This window comes from Ananas comosus, linkage group 1 (genome assembly GCF_001540865.1).
Source record: "Ananas comosus cultivar F153 linkage group 1, ASM154086v1, whole genome shotgun sequence".
In the NCBI taxonomy this organism is placed as follows: Eukaryota; Viridiplantae; Streptophyta; class Magnoliopsida; order Poales; family Bromeliaceae; genus Ananas; species Ananas comosus.
Window position 1 is genome coordinate 17550907 of NC_033621.1, and position 15584 is coordinate 17566490.

The 15584-nt window shown below is 33.9% G+C and overlaps 1 protein-coding gene across 2 annotated transcripts; it reads right to left on the minus strand.

Moving 5' to 3' along the window:
- On the minus strand, nt 739-15117 carry LOC109706917. 2 transcript variants are annotated; one of them, XM_020228301.1, is made up of 3 exons: nt 14906-15117; nt 2094-2567; nt 739-1225 (listed from the first exon to the last, which is right to left on the minus strand). In XM_020228301.1, exons 2-3 carry the CDS (start codon nt 2544-2546, stop codon nt 1073-1075), a joined length of 606 nt encoding a protein of 201 aa, XP_020083890.1. In that variant the 5' UTR covers nt 2547-2567; nt 14906-15117; the 3' UTR covers nt 739-1072. The 2 variants fall into 2 exon arrangements, with proteins under 2 accessions (XP_020083890.1, XP_020084652.1); XM_020229063.1 differs by having other exon boundaries at nt 2094-2570; nt 14906-15114.

Consider the following 15584-nt stretch of genomic DNA (forward strand, 5'->3'; position numbering starts at 1 on the left):
AAAAAAAAAAAAAAAAAAAAAAAAAAAAAAAAAAAAAAAACAGGACAGGCAATTTGAACCAAATTTTGGTTTATTTCGAAAATAGTGCTACTTTGTCTATTACCAAAGAGCAGATTTTTAGTATTGGTAAAACAGCTCCAAAACATGATCGAGATGGCCACTTATTATCGCATATATAATAGATTTGACATGGTTCAATCTGATTTGCCAGTAACAAAATCAAGGATTAAAGAAGACTCCACTTCAAAAGTTTCTTTTACTTGTTAACAAATTTTTGAAGCAGGGCAAGTTCTCTACTTAAATAAAATATAAAACGAACCCAAATAATAAACATGAAGGGGCTAGGCGTAGTCAAAACCTATGTAAACTTAAAACGCATGAAAGAAGGATTAGTTAATCAAAAGAAAGGTCAAACCAACCTAATCAAAAGGCTGATACACGAGGTCAACACGCACAAAAAAACAAAAAGAAAAAGGAACAAAAAAACAAACCAACATTTTTCCCCTTTTCCATCAACATTTATAAATTATTGCAAAACACACCAGTTGAGAAATAGTAGGCGGTTGCTAGTAAAATTCGGTGCTTCTTGCTGCAGCAGGAGCCAAAGTGTAAAGAACTCAGAATCAAAGGCTCTGTGGATACTGCACCGTTAAGCCTTTGGAACGATTGTAACAAAAAATAGTAGGTAATTGCAATCGTTATTTCGAACAAAAGCACGAGTAAGAAGACACACCCTAGTCTACACTTGAAGAGTCAGTATCCACTATTGAGATTATTAACTTAATGTCCATATACACTAGTTCGACAAGTCCATATACTCAACCTCCGAAAAGCACAAAAAAAGAAGAAAAAAAAAAAAAGGAAAAAAAGAAGTTCTAGGAACATTCCCTTAATTACGAACTTTACAGATTCTAACGAACAACAACCCCACTGCCAACCACAAAAATTAAAACAAATAATAATAATAATAATAATAGTAAATTCTAGTTAGGTCCACTGGAGCAGGTCCAGGCAATAACTTAAAAGCAGTTGGAGAGAGAGAGAGAGAGAGAGAGAGAGAGAGAGAGAGAGCCTACTCATCAGCCAGGCTGATGCCATAGTGGCGCGCTAGTCGACCCAGAGTGTCGTCTTTCATTACATTCTCTATCATCTCATACTTCTTGTAGTTGGCCGTGAGCATCTCCAGCTGCTGCTTCGCGAGCTTCTCCTCCTCTTCCAATTGTTTCTGAGTGGCATGCAAACAAATTGAAGAGAAGAATATCAAGTAAAACCTTAATAAATATTATACAATTAGAAATCTATTCAAGCCACTTCAATTTGTTCGGCCTGCATAACTATTGAGAAGAGCAAGCGGGACGATTAAAACCATGGAGGCAGCACAATCTATTTCAAAATCTATTTCTCTTGCAGCTCAGCAACAAAAAATTCAAGGTTTCTCAGAAGATACTAAGCAGGATTTTGAATTCCCTTTCGACATTTCGTCTCTTTTTACTTCTAGGAAGAAAGTAGGAAATGCCACTGTTCAGGTTAAATTTCTTCGAATTTTGACCCTCATCTCAATTACGCACCAAAAGAAGTTCAATTTCAAGAATTTGGCTGCTGATGTTGTCTGCTTAGCAATTAAGCCCATCCCACAGTTTACCGCCAGGGGGGTAAAAATAAGCCACATTGCATCATTTGCTGTAATTCATGGTCAGGATCAATAGGGAGCACTCGGTTGTTACCCTGAGCAAACTTTTTGAGGATAAATTTGGTGAACAGAAGACCTCAAAAAGCACCTGCAGTACAGCCAGGGCGGCCGTATTTCACCATCATGCTGTTGGAAGTTCAGTCTCTGATTGTAGTTCACAGTTTTGGCTAGGGACCTATCATTAAATGTCCTAAAGGAACATGCTTCGAGGCTATTTTTTTAAAATCGATAACCCACCTACATATTTGAAATAGAGAGCGAACTTCAGAGGCTACATTTGTAATTCGCCCTAATGCTTGTTTTTTAAGTTTAAATAGTAATTTCATTCGGCAGCTAGCAATACGAAAAACAAGAATCAATCAACTAAACCACAGAAGAACAAAGAATTTCATACAACAGTTACCTTAATGAGAGCTAAAGTCTCTACATGGTGCCCCTTTGCTAGCAGCTTCAACTTCTTCGCAGCCTCAAAATCTGGATCCGAGGGGTCAACCCACCGGACCTGCATCTTCCGATCAGGTGAAGGCCTATCAGCAAACATTTCAGGCTGGGCACGGCGGGCCCTCACGGGCCGCGGCATCCCGGACATCATGAAAGGAAAGTCTGTCATCATAGAGATCACAGTATCGACGTGCTTTGGATCCTCCATCTCGACCAATGCTGCTTGTGGAATATTGTATGGAAGAGTATAATTTGGGATGAACTCCACATTCACAGCAGTCCCGAACTGATCGACAGCTGTTTTAATGACAGATGCAGTGACATGAGGAGAGAGGTTTTCAAGGAGGACAGTTCTCTTGACCTTTTCCTCGAATTCCGCGTATGCCTTTCTAGCTTGCTCTGAAGATGATGACATTTTCTTTTTCCAATCTCTTTCCTGCTGGGAAAAAAAAAAAAAAAAAAAAAAAGTAAGAAGTAAAGCTGATTAGTATCAGCCAATTGTATGGACAAACCCTCTACTATCCAGAAAGTGCGTCTTTTGTCCCTAAACTTTTCATTTAAACACTTCAACCCCTAAACTTCCTTAAATATAGCGACCATTTTACCCATTCTGTCAAAATAATCACCATATTTAAGNTAAGCAGGAAAAAAAAAAAAAATTTACCAGTCCATCGATGAGGAGATAATGTCGCCATTGTCATCCAAAGCAAGACCAGTGACTTGATACTGATGCCCCCTCAGAGGTTTAATGGCTTCAGAACACAGCCCTTTCTCCTTCTCCTCCTCCTCCTCCACTGCAAATTTGAAAAGAAAAAAAAAAAGGAAAAGTAAGAAGTAAAGCTGATTAGTATCAGCCAATTGTATGGACAAACCCTCTACTATCCAGAAAGTGCGTCTTTTGTCCCTAAACTTTTCATTTAAACACTTCAACCCCTAAACTTCCTTAAATATAGCGACCATTTTACCCATTCTGTCAAAATAATCACCATATTTAAGTTTACTACATACACGATTAAAATGGTCATTCTAAAGTTTTCCAACCAGAGGTGGAATTGCAATATATGAGAAGTTCAGAGAATTAAGTGTGAGGGAAAACTTTTTTTGAGTAATTCGTACGATCAAAGTATAGAAAACAACGCTAAATTTTATCCATAAAAGTATTGTAAATGTGTTAAGAAATATGCAAAACATATCAATTGCAAATATTGACATGCAAAAGTAATCGAATGATGTATTAATCTACAAGTTTTAACGAACAGTGCCATTACATTATGAAACAACATGTTATCACCCTTAGAACTAAAAACAAAGAAACCTAAGACAGCAAAAATATCATACGGAGACAAAGAAATGAGAAATTTTGCACGAGCGTCATTTAATTGCATATAAACGATATAATGTATTAATTACACAAAGAATTCTGATTTCCTATGTATCAGACAACTGAGAGACGTTAAATACAGATAGAAGTAATGGGTTCCTTGGTGTTTTTTGATTCAGAATGGATTTGGATAAACCATCGTATTCAATATTTGAAGCGACTTCAGTCTTCGGCAGATCAGGATATGCATGTGATTTTAGTTTTTATCGAGCAATCTTTAGGTGGTTTCATGGTTTCTAGTGAAATCCCTCACTTCAATATACTACAATGGATCTACAAATGCATTCCAAGCCACTTTGAAACATGAAGGGAAAAATAATATAGGGCGTGACAGAACCTTGATAAGCAATAAGCAGTCAGATAGTCACAAAAGAGGAAATAAACTCATAAATTTATCCAGTTTAATTTGTATGAATCCAAATAAATTTTTAATTTGTATCAAAAAAAAAAAATCCGACCGAGACTTGCAAAGATACTCCCTCGCCCCAAACCCCAAAACAAACAAAAGAAAATTCTTTTGGTAAGATTCTTTTCCTTCAAAAATCTTCATAACCAGAGAAACTTAAAAACCTAGAGCTATTCTTTGTTACCTTTTTATAATTATCCTATATATATATATATATATATATATATATATATATATATATATATATATATATATAGCGCGAATCTCCTATACNTATCTCAAGCCGATGATATGAGAATACTCATACTAGCGGAAACATGAGTATTCAATAAAAGTTACTAACTCGAAGGCTAGTTGCTAGATACGTCAATTTGTAATAGATCAGGTAAACTTTAAAGATCTTTAGTTTAAAGTATTAAAAAACTATAGTAAATAGAATACTAGTTTTCTAGAGTTTTAACTGTTAAAAAATGCCAGCAATACCCTATGGACGATCAAATTGTCACATTTTCCTAGCTTTAGCCAACTTAAAAACTATCTTTTAAAATAGTGATAGGTCTATTTCTAGTTATTAAGGCTAGAATTTAATTTCATAGGATAGGAAATAAAAATCCTTCAGTAACATAAAACTAGCAAGTAAAATACGGACGAACTACCTAAAATAATATTAAAGCTTTTTAATACTTTAAATAAAAGATCTTCAAAGTTTACGAGATCTAATATAAATTACCACACCTAGTAGTTAAGCCTTCAAAGTAATAGCTTTTGTTGAATATTCATGCTTCCCGAGATATAAGTATTCTCATATCAACGGGATGAGATATATCTCGATCCAACCATATGATAGCCATCGTGCCTCCGGAGGTACGATGGTTCGACAAAACTACTACACCGAAAGTTTAGCTGCTAGCCAAGGCAATCTGAACTAGATATGATAAACTTCATAAATCTTTGATTTAAAGTATTAAAAAGCTGTAGTAAACCGATCACTAGTTTTCCAGAGTTTTAACTATTAAAATTACCAGCTACACTACACAAACACTTAAATTACCATATTTTGTTAAGTTTAAACTACTTTGAAAATATCTTTAAAAAAAAGTGATAAATCTTATTCTAGTCATGTAGACTAGAATTTAAGTTGATAAAATAGTAATAAACAATACTGTAAAAATAAAAGTCGGCAATTAAAAATCTGATGAGCAAACTATCCATTTACTACAACTTTTTAATACTTTAAATCAAAGATCTATAAAACTTATCACATCTAGTTCAAATTGACTAGGCTAGTAACTAAACCTTCGGCGTAGTAATTTTGTTGAACCATCGTGCCTTCAGAGGCACGATGACTGTCATATATATATACACACACACACACACACACACACACACACACACACATATATATATATATATATATATAAATACATACATAGTATAGAGCTACTATACTTTCAAAAGTATAAGGGAGTTGGTGCTTCCGACTTTTTGGCCCTTAAATCAATGATTGTAGAGTCAGGATGATAGTAGTCCCCCTTAGGGTTGAGTGGTCCCCCTAGGGTAATAATATTAATCCAAAGATCATAAATGGTTAAAAGGGTTGATCCCCGAGCCAAAAAGTTGAAACCGCCAACTCCCTTATGTTTCCGAAAGCATAGTAGCTCTACTCTACATACATACATATATATATATAGTGAGGCTACTATGCTTCTGGAAGCACGGATCGTTTTCGATGTTGCGACTTTCGAATCGACGATCGGCTCCGTTAAACTTGATCTAGAGTATTTGAAGTACCTAGAAAATAAATTATGCGATTTTTCGATATTATTTGCCTAATGAACGAAGGGGCTCAAAATCAATGGCTGAAAATAAAAATCTTACAAAACGTGATAATATGACATTAAAATTTTAGATCAAAGATATTGATCTTGTTTTATATAGTATAAAGAATTTTCTATATAATTTCACGTGATTTGGATATTTCTACACCGTTAAACTTGCAAACGGCTCACTACGGCCATTAAAATTATTGATTTTGAGCCCCTTCGATCACTAGACAACTGATATCGAAAAATCATAAAATTTAGTTTCTAGGTACTTCAAATACTCTAGATCAAGTTTAACGGAGCCGATCGACGATTCGAAAGTCGCAACATTGAAAACGACATGGAAGCACGGAGCCACTTCCAGAAGCATAGTAGCCTCTCTCTCTCTCTCTCTATCTCTCTCTCTCTCTCTCTCTCTCTCTCTCTCTATATATATATATATATATATATATATCTGTGTGTGTGTGCGCGCGCGTGCGCGCGCGTGTGTGTGTATTCTATCAATCTGATCAGTAAAGAAGAAAAGGATTGGTTTCTCAACCCCTTCGGAAACTGAGTAACACAAGTTCATGTAATGCTAGTTGTAGATATTAGAAGACCATAGCACAATTCAAAATCAAATTGCACAATGAAAAGGACGAAAAGTTAATCAACTCAAGTAATGAAAAAAGGAGAATCCGGCTCAAGTCTTTCAAAACCTACCTACTGGCCAACCATGAACTCTATATGGCTTCGAAAGCAGTTTTGTGGCGCAAAAGCAATATTGCTAACCCAAAAAAGAGTGCTATTAGACAGGGATGGGCCTTGAGTAGCAAATATTCTTTCCTCTTTTTTGTGTTGTGTGTGTTTTTCTAATCTGTTGTGTGTGTGTGTGTGCGCGTGTGTGTGTATTTTTTGGTTTGGGGTAGAGGGGAGACCTTTCAAAATGCAGGTCTCCCATTATGCCTCTCTTTTTAATAGAAATTATCGCTTAGTCCACGATAATCATGTTCTTAACTACTAAAAGAGAAAACACATGCATCATGTGTGAGGGCACATTTTGTTCTCTTTCTTTTCTCTATGCAAGTAACTATTTGAACCGCCGAAGAAGTTTTCTAATATGTACTTTACACATATTTAGAATAATTTCGAGCTTGTTAGCCCAATATCCAGTTGATATGAATGAGGCATCATCAATTTTCTAAGGCCTGGTTTGAGAATGTGTTCTCCAAACACGCCGAATAGTCTGAGTTCTTGCCCTCCAAAAATAAATTAGTGGCAAGGAGAGAATTGCTGCTCCAGTAATGGCTTTCACCACCATTTCAAAGCATCGGAGAAAAGAACCTCCAAAAAGCTTATGAATTTTTTGGGACCTTCTAGAGAATTCAGGAGGACACATGTAGACACCACATTACCAAACTAAGCATAGGTGGATTGAAAATAAAAATCGGAACTCAAAAAAGAAAAATGTCAATCCTAAATTGATCTTGTCCAATTTTGAAGCAAGATAAAATTTAGCTCAGCAGATTAAATTTCAGGCATAGTCACAAAACCCTAAATACCAAATTAAAGCTTCATCCAAAAACAAAACAAAGCTTACAAACAAATTCTACAATGTTTTACAAACTCAAATACAAGCTCAAATACATGGCCTTATCTGACTGGTAGGAACGCATAATCCTGAACTGATAGGCATAATTTACAAGGCTGAGAATAAAATCCAATCATTAAATTTCAAATTTTGTAAACTGTTGTAGAATTTGTTTGCAAGCACAATGTGTCATGCGGCAATGTAAATTAATGGGCTTCATTTAATACTTTAATTAATATTTTAATATTTTTAACTTGCAACCAAAGGTCTCAAGAAAAATTTTATGTTAAATGCAATCTTTATTACAACATTTTATTATATTAATAAAACAGGGCAATTGCCTATATACCCCTCAACACAAACCTACTTTCATATATGCCCCTGAAAAACATCTATATTCGAATCTACCCTTCTGAAACCCCAAATTCTTTCAAATAAACCCTCAAAAAATGGGTATATAAGAAAGAAAAGAGAAACTTTTCAGGGGTATATCCAGGGGGAGCGCCCTCGTACGCTCCTCTCTCTCCCTCTCTCTCTCTTTCTCGGACTCGAGAGAGAGAGAGAGAGAGGAAGATGAGACGAGAGAGAGAGAGGGAGGGAGACAAGAGAGAGAGAGGGGTAGAGAGATATACGAGAGAGAGAGAGGAGGGAGACAAGAGAGAGAGAGGGAGAGAGAGAGAGAGAGCGCGCGCTCCAAGGGCGTTTTGCGCCCCTCGAGCGGCATATATATATATATATATATATATATATATATATATATAACAGATACTTTAACCTTTTTTCTATTTGTCAAAATAATCTCTTTAAACGAAGGTAAGGGAACATTTTAAGGATTAAAAGATAAATAGGAAACAAAGTTNAGTAATTAGATGCTTAATAACTAATCGGTTAATGATTTTGCAGTGTCACGATGTTGAAAAATTGGTACCAAATTAATATTTCGTAAGCTTTCCTTTCTCCTTTTACCAACAATCATGTCTATTAATGACGAACATTTGACGTTTCTGCTGTTTCGACAGAACGCTAAAATGAGCTCCTAAATCAATTGGTCTAAAGCTTCTAATTACCGCCAAATAGATTATTATGGAAGTGCTTTTTCTAATATCATCTTTTGCCCTTTGCAAGAGCCCAAATTAAAAGGCAAGTTTTTGTAGCTGTTCATGGCACACAACTAACATGGGTTAATCATTTCCCTCACTACTTATATAGATCGATGGAGACGTGCAACTAATTAGTTTACCCTATCCATATATAGCTGTAGAATTTTATATATTTATTCATTTATTTATTATATTAGGTGTAGAACAAACCCTAGTGAGAGAGTCCACTGTCCCAAATTGTGTTTACACTTTACTCCACCTATTTACTTATGAAACTAATCACTTAATGAGTGGACCACATATACATAACTATAACTAAGGAGTCGAAAAGAGGATGCTGGATATTTACAATATTCTTAGTAAAGCAATGATTTTTCTTTATCACCTCACACACACACACACATATATATATATATATATATATATATATATACTTAACTCGATCTTATGAAAATCTTCGTGGTTGGGGAACCACGAAGATTTAAAGATCGGGAACCTAGATGAGGAACTAATGATTATCAGAAACCTAGTTTGTGATAAGGTGGACGGTGGTGGATGGTGGTAGTAGAGTTGGAGTGTAGAAAGGTAGGTTATCGATTTTTGAGTTTTCGTGGTGGAAGTACCACGAAAACTCTCATAAGATCGAGTTGAGTGTATATATATATATGATCACTTCCGGGCGCGAGGCGTCGCCCTTTAAACCTATTAAAAATTTTATAAAACTTGTTTAGAAAAATTAAAAAAATAAAATTCTAGATTCAATTTTACAATTTGTATTTTTTTTTAATTTATATTTTAACATATATTATTTATTTATATATAAATATTAGAGAGAGAGAGAGAGAGAGAGAGAGAGAGAGTTGAGCTCGAATGTTATCGGTAGCAAACGGACTCCGTTACCACCTATTTGTTTTCAATGATGGAGCCTCCAAAACTGACGATCGGCATCGTTGAACATGATCTATACCACTTGAAGCATTTAAAAACCAAATTTTATGTTTTTTTGATATTGTTCTCTTGTCTATCAAGTGGACACAAAAATTAGTGACTGAAAATAAATATCCTCTAAAAAGTGATGATAGAAGTTTTGTAATCAAGATCGAGAATAAAGATTTTGTTCTAAATAGTTTAAAGAATTTTCCAACCAAAATTCAATTAATTTGACTGACCATCCCTAGCGCAAGTGGCAAAAGGGCTTGGTGGTTGGTACCCGAAACCCAAGTTCGAATCCTAGTTGATTCAAATTTCCAGCTAAGTTTATTTCTAAATGAAATAAACGAAGCAGGTAGCATGCGACCTTTCTCTCAAAAAAAATCAATTAATTTGGATATCTTTACACCGTTAAACGAGAAAACGCATTATATCAACCATTAAAATTGCAAATTTCGAAAAGATTTGAAATTTGGTTTCTAGATACTTCAAGTGATATAGATCATATTCAACAGTACTAATCAACGATTTGGAGGCTCCATCATTGAAAACAAATGGATGGCAGCGGAGTCCGTTTGCTACCAATAGTATTCCAACTCAATTCAATATGTATATATATATATATATATATATATAGAGAGAGAGAGAGAGAGAGAATTATGCTACTATACTATCAATAGTATCAAGCCCTTAGTACTATTGAGTTTTTGGCCGTTGGATGAAAAGATGTGCGGTTAGGACGATAGTGGTCCCCGGTTAAATTGATAGTGGTCCCCAGGATTGAGTGCATGGTTGGTTTAATAGTATAATCTAACGGGTGAAAATGATCAAAGGGTAGATATAACGGTAGAAAACTACCAAGGACTTGGTATAATCGATAGTATAGTGGCCGGACTCTCTCTCTCTCTCTCTCTCTCTCTCTCTCTCTCTCTCTCTCTCTCTCGAGTCTCTCTCTCGCTCTCTCTCTCTCTATATATATATATAGAGAGAGAGAGCAGGGCTGCTATGCTCTCAGGATCCGTGCTCCTGAGCCATTTTCGATGATGGAATTTTCGAATCGACGATCGGCTTCGTTAGACTTGATCTAGCGCATTTGAAGTTTCTAGAAAATAATTTTTGCGATTTTTTGATATCATTTACCTAGTGATTGAAAGGATCAAAATCCATAATTTTTAATGGTTGATATATGCCGTTTTCAAGTTTAACGGTGTAGAAGTATTCAAATCAGATGAAATTTTGATATAAAATTCTTTATACTATCTACAACAAGATCAATATTTCTGATCGAAAATTTTAGTGCTATATCACCACTTTTTATAGGATTTTTATTTTCAGCCGTTAAAAATTATTGATTTTGAATCCTTTCGATTGCTAGGTAAATGATATCGAAAAATCGCAAAAATTATTTTCTAGAAACTTCAAATACGCTAGATCATGTTTAACGGAGCCGATCGTCGATTTGGAAACTCCATCATCGAAAACGACTCAGGAGCACGGAGGCGAGCACAGCAGCCCTGCTCTATATATATATATCAATAAAAGTTTATGTAAATTGTTATGTTTGTTATGATTTTTTTATTATATTTAATAAATTTGTTCATCTTTTTTAAAAATTCATAGCTAAAATATATATTATCATCTATATTTTGACTTTCACTTGAAAGGAGCACGGAAGTTAGAAATTTATTTTTTTATTTGCAGTATTAATTTATTTAGCAATTGCGGCTGAATAAAAAGTCAAAAAATTACTAAGAATTTTAAATAAGTTTAAGAAACCATAATTATACCAAACTCTTTTTAATCTTTATTATGATTTCGTATTAACAAAAATAAATATGTTCATCTTTTTTTTAAAATTTAATGGATAAAATATATATGATCACCTATAGTTTGATTTTCACTAAAATAAATAGGAAAGTCATGGATTCTTTTTTCAGTTATTGATTTCTTTTCTTAAAATTTTTTTAAGTCATTGATTTATTTAGTGGACAAGGTTAAATAAGAAGTTGAAAAGTTGGTAAAATACTATGAATTTCAAATAAGTATAAAAAAAATCTTTTCAATTTTCCATTCTTCATTAGCCCTAGTAAAATAAGTAATAAATACCAATTATTTCTCCAAAATTGCTCTATAACCTAATTTATGTTAAAGATCATTCTTGCTCGGTTACCTCATTTGCATACACAAAGGCATCATAAATTACGTTATTTTCAGTTTCGTAAACAATGATATCTATAGCATGTTCTGTCATCTTCTCACTATTTTTTTTATTTATGAAAAAATTTAAAAGCAATAGACATAATTAATAAACCATGCACTATTTAAGCTGTTGGAATGCTTAGTGTTCTATTTTGCAAATTCACTGAAAATGGCAGGCAATACTCTCACAATAATTTTATATGATCATTGAAGTGACATTTATTTCTTTCCAATAAACTAATAATATTATTATTTAACGATCAATTATGGAAATTGCGAGACCAATTAGCATTTATTTCTTCTTTCCAATTTCTCTTATGATTTGATTTTTTTTTAATATATATTATCTCTTACATTTGTGAACCGGCTCTCCCCTTTTCACGCTCTTTCTCTAGTTCTCTTTGGTACAAGGAAAAATAAATTAGTGATGGAAACACCTTATGTGATAAATGTAGTTGGATGCAAATTAGTGGCAAGCCTTCATTTATAAATGTAGTTGGATGCAATCATGCAAATTGGTGGCAAGCCTTCATTTATAAGCATATTTTCATTCCCTCTTTCTTCTATTTTAAATTATTGCCATAAGACGTGAAAAAAAAATTGTCTTTCGTGTTTTAATGATTTGATTTCTTTCTTTTCTTCATAAGCCTTGATTGAATTTTACATTTTGCAAATAAAACTTTTTCCAATTTCCTTCATGAGTGGCAGTTGATTTTATCTCTTTTAGTATTAGATAAAAACCTTGGTTCAACGTGAGAATCACATTATGTGCTTCCTATATCATGGAGGATACATGTTCATTAAATTTTTATCATATATCTTATCTCTTCTTTCAAGTTCAGATAATGCATGGTTTGATTAGCATGACTAAAACACAATCGGGATTCAACTTATCGCTCAAGAAACAACAAAAGTTAAGTTGAGTCTTCAGTTGTCTTTCATTACCTGGTCATTTTATACACTCCTTTGTAAGTTTTAGATCTCCAATTTTACTCTCAAGGTGGTTCCTAAATTTTTTACTATATTATTTCTTTTTTTTTTTTAAGTTAACATAAATTATCAACTATTCAAGTTGAGAGTTAAATGTTTCTAACAAGATATCTTTTCATCCTTTTTCTAGATAATGGAGTCTCTCTTAAAGTTAATTTTCACCATTTATTTGCACCATTTTCACAGATTTGTCTTATAATAAATTTCTTCTTTTTTTAATAAAATAATAGATTGGGTTACATTTCTATCAAGAATTAGTTTAACAATTGCATACCTTTCATCCTTCTAAAGCAAAAAATTAATGAAAAAATAAAATTTATTTTCTAAAACAGTATATTGTTAACTTTGTATATTATATCAACTAAATATGATTATCAAAATATTTTGCTCTTATTCCGTGCATTGCATGGGTCATTTGATAGTAGATATATAATTTTGAAAGCAAATTTCCAAATTGCGTCGTAAAATTATGTGGCCCTATTTCAATTAATGTTAAAGATTAGTTATTAATGATTAGTTATTTATTTGTTATCATTTTGTATATGAGGTTTCATTAACATTCTTACATTCATTGGGTGAACTTAAAATTAGGAATTCAAGAGGCCAATTAATGATGACGACTAAGATTTTGTATGGAAACTTCGTTGGAGCTGAAGCTTGCAAATTTCCAGCTTTGATTATACATTTAAATTTATTCATAATAAATGCATTTAATCTAGAGTTACGTTCTTCAAGTATATGTTTTGCTATATATTTATGCAAATAAAGTAGCTTTAAATTAAAAGTCCTATCTTTTACTCTTCTATATAAAATCTAAAGAACTATCGAATAAATATTATTAGTATCATGCCACGACTTTAAATTCTCTATTATATTTTACTCTTTAAAACCATACAATGACCAAGCTCTTTATTGAAAAGTTTGATGACTTTCCATAGAAAAGAGAACATAACTCCTCAATCATCTTAGTCTGTTTATCAAGTCTCCTATCTTGGTTGTTATTGACTACATCGCCTAGAACAGAGCGGCACTTTCATGCCGTAGCCTGGGTGATATTTTGAAGCCCAATTTATGTTCTTCAACCTCTTGACATGTTGATTATAATATTGTTACAATTGCTTTTGAGTTTATAGTTTTCTACTTATAATTCTCACTTCCTCATCCATGCATCTATCTCCATAGTTGCAAGATAGAAAGTATGGAAACCTATAAAAGCCTAATTAATTTTAGGTCCGAAAGTCCATCCATAAATTTTAATTTAAAACCTTAATTTAAAAAAACCCTAAAAGTATGAATGTACGTATCATATTTATGTTTTGATTCTTTCTTTTTTTTTCTTTAGTTTTCATGTATGAATCTGTAGGCTTTCAATTTGTATTTTATATTTCTTAGATATTTCTTACTCCATCGAAGAACGCTCTAAATCTTCTTCTTCTTAGCAGAGAGTCTAATCAACTGAAAGTCTCGGCTTCACCACAAATGTGTTGCCATCAGATGTCAACATTTGGTGACAACACTCTGTCGCCACCAATTACCAAATGTTGACATTTCATGACATCACCTGTAGCCACCAAAGAACGCTCTCGCTCCGCTACACTGTATTATCTGTTCTTGGTAAAGATGGTACAATTTTTTACCAAAAGAAACTTCAGACGTGATTACATATCTATCCTACAAGTCTACAACAATGACTGGTAGACATAATAATAGACAAAATTATGATGAATTAATATCCCAATCCACCGACCGAGATATCAATTTATAGGCCATCTGACAAGTTGTTTCAAGAGATTATATAATAGTCCACGAACACAGAAACACCACGAGACAAGAGTAGCGTATCATAAATTAAAACTTCAATTGTGACTTCACATGTTCATTCGAGCACAAGCAACATGTTGCTCACTCTAAGAAATTTAGTTTATTAGGAAAAGAAAATTAATTAATCTAATTTTCCCAACAAAAATACATGCATCCACAAATCTCAACAACGAATTTCCAATGTTGCGCCCAATTGACTTGTCGGAAAGAAATTAGCTGGATTTTTATATAAGAAGATCGACTACTTGTTAGCAACAAATGTTCAATGACTTCTTATATATATTATCAATTATAAAAATAAAAATAAAAAAAATTCACACGCAGCATGAACAATTGAGAGAAATGCCGTAGAGCTCCGGAAACGTGCATCAACCAAAATTGCAGAGCAAAAAATCATAAGCAAAAAAAAATAGAAAAAGAAAAATTCAAAGTGAAATTGCGCTTAATTTGTTTTAGATAAGAAGGGGGGAAAAAAAAAAACCTTCATAAAATAGTAAATTAGAAATTTAAACAAGCCAAAGAAGAAAAACAAGTAAACAAAGACGAGATCCAACCTCAGAAGCAAATAAACGTGCAAGGTCGAGGAGGAGCAGTTCACTGCGGCCTTTTCGTCGGCGGAGAAGGGGATCGGCAGTGAAAAGCCCGCCGGCGAGGAGATCAGCGGCAAGGGGGCGTCGGTACTGGAGGAGGAGAAGGTGAGGAGGAAGCGGGGCGGAGGCGGAGGCGGAGGCGGAGGCGGGGAGGGTGAGGAGCCCCCGACGCAGCAAATGTAAAAGTATTTTGCTGGGTTAAAATGCAAGAGACGCCCCCAACTATTAGTAATATTGAAATCAGCTCTCTAACTTTTATTGATGTACTAGTCCCTAGTTTTAGATCGGGAGTTTTTACCCAACTAGTCTCCTTCAACACTTTTATTTTAAAAATAGGCCTCTAAAATTTGAATTTATAAAAATAGGCTCAAAACTGCCACGTAGGCGGTGAGGTGGCGGGACACTTTAAAAACGGTGAACCATTTGCCGCATTCATGTGAAAGCGGTAAATGGTTCACCGCTTTCATGAGGATTTAAAAATCCTATGAAGGCGGTGAACCATTCACCGCCTTCATGGTGTACCCCAGCTTTGCCGTTAAGTCAGAAAACACATTAAAATTTTCATTAAAAGCGGTGAACTATTCACCGCTTATAAATGCGGTGAATGGTTCACCGCTTATAAATGTGGTGAATAGTTCACCGC

What these genes read in the sequence shown, in the direction of transcription:
- LOC109706917 (XM_020228301.1), bottom strand. Translation starts at nt 2,546, where the DNA reads ATGTCATCATCTTCAGAGCAAGCTAGAAAGGCATACGCGGAATTCGAG. An exon ending in AGACTTTAGCTCTCATTAAG is followed by an intron (nt 1,226 to 2,093) that starts GTAACTGTTGTA and finishes CATGCCACTCAG; the next exon opens with AAACAATTGGAAGAGGAGGA.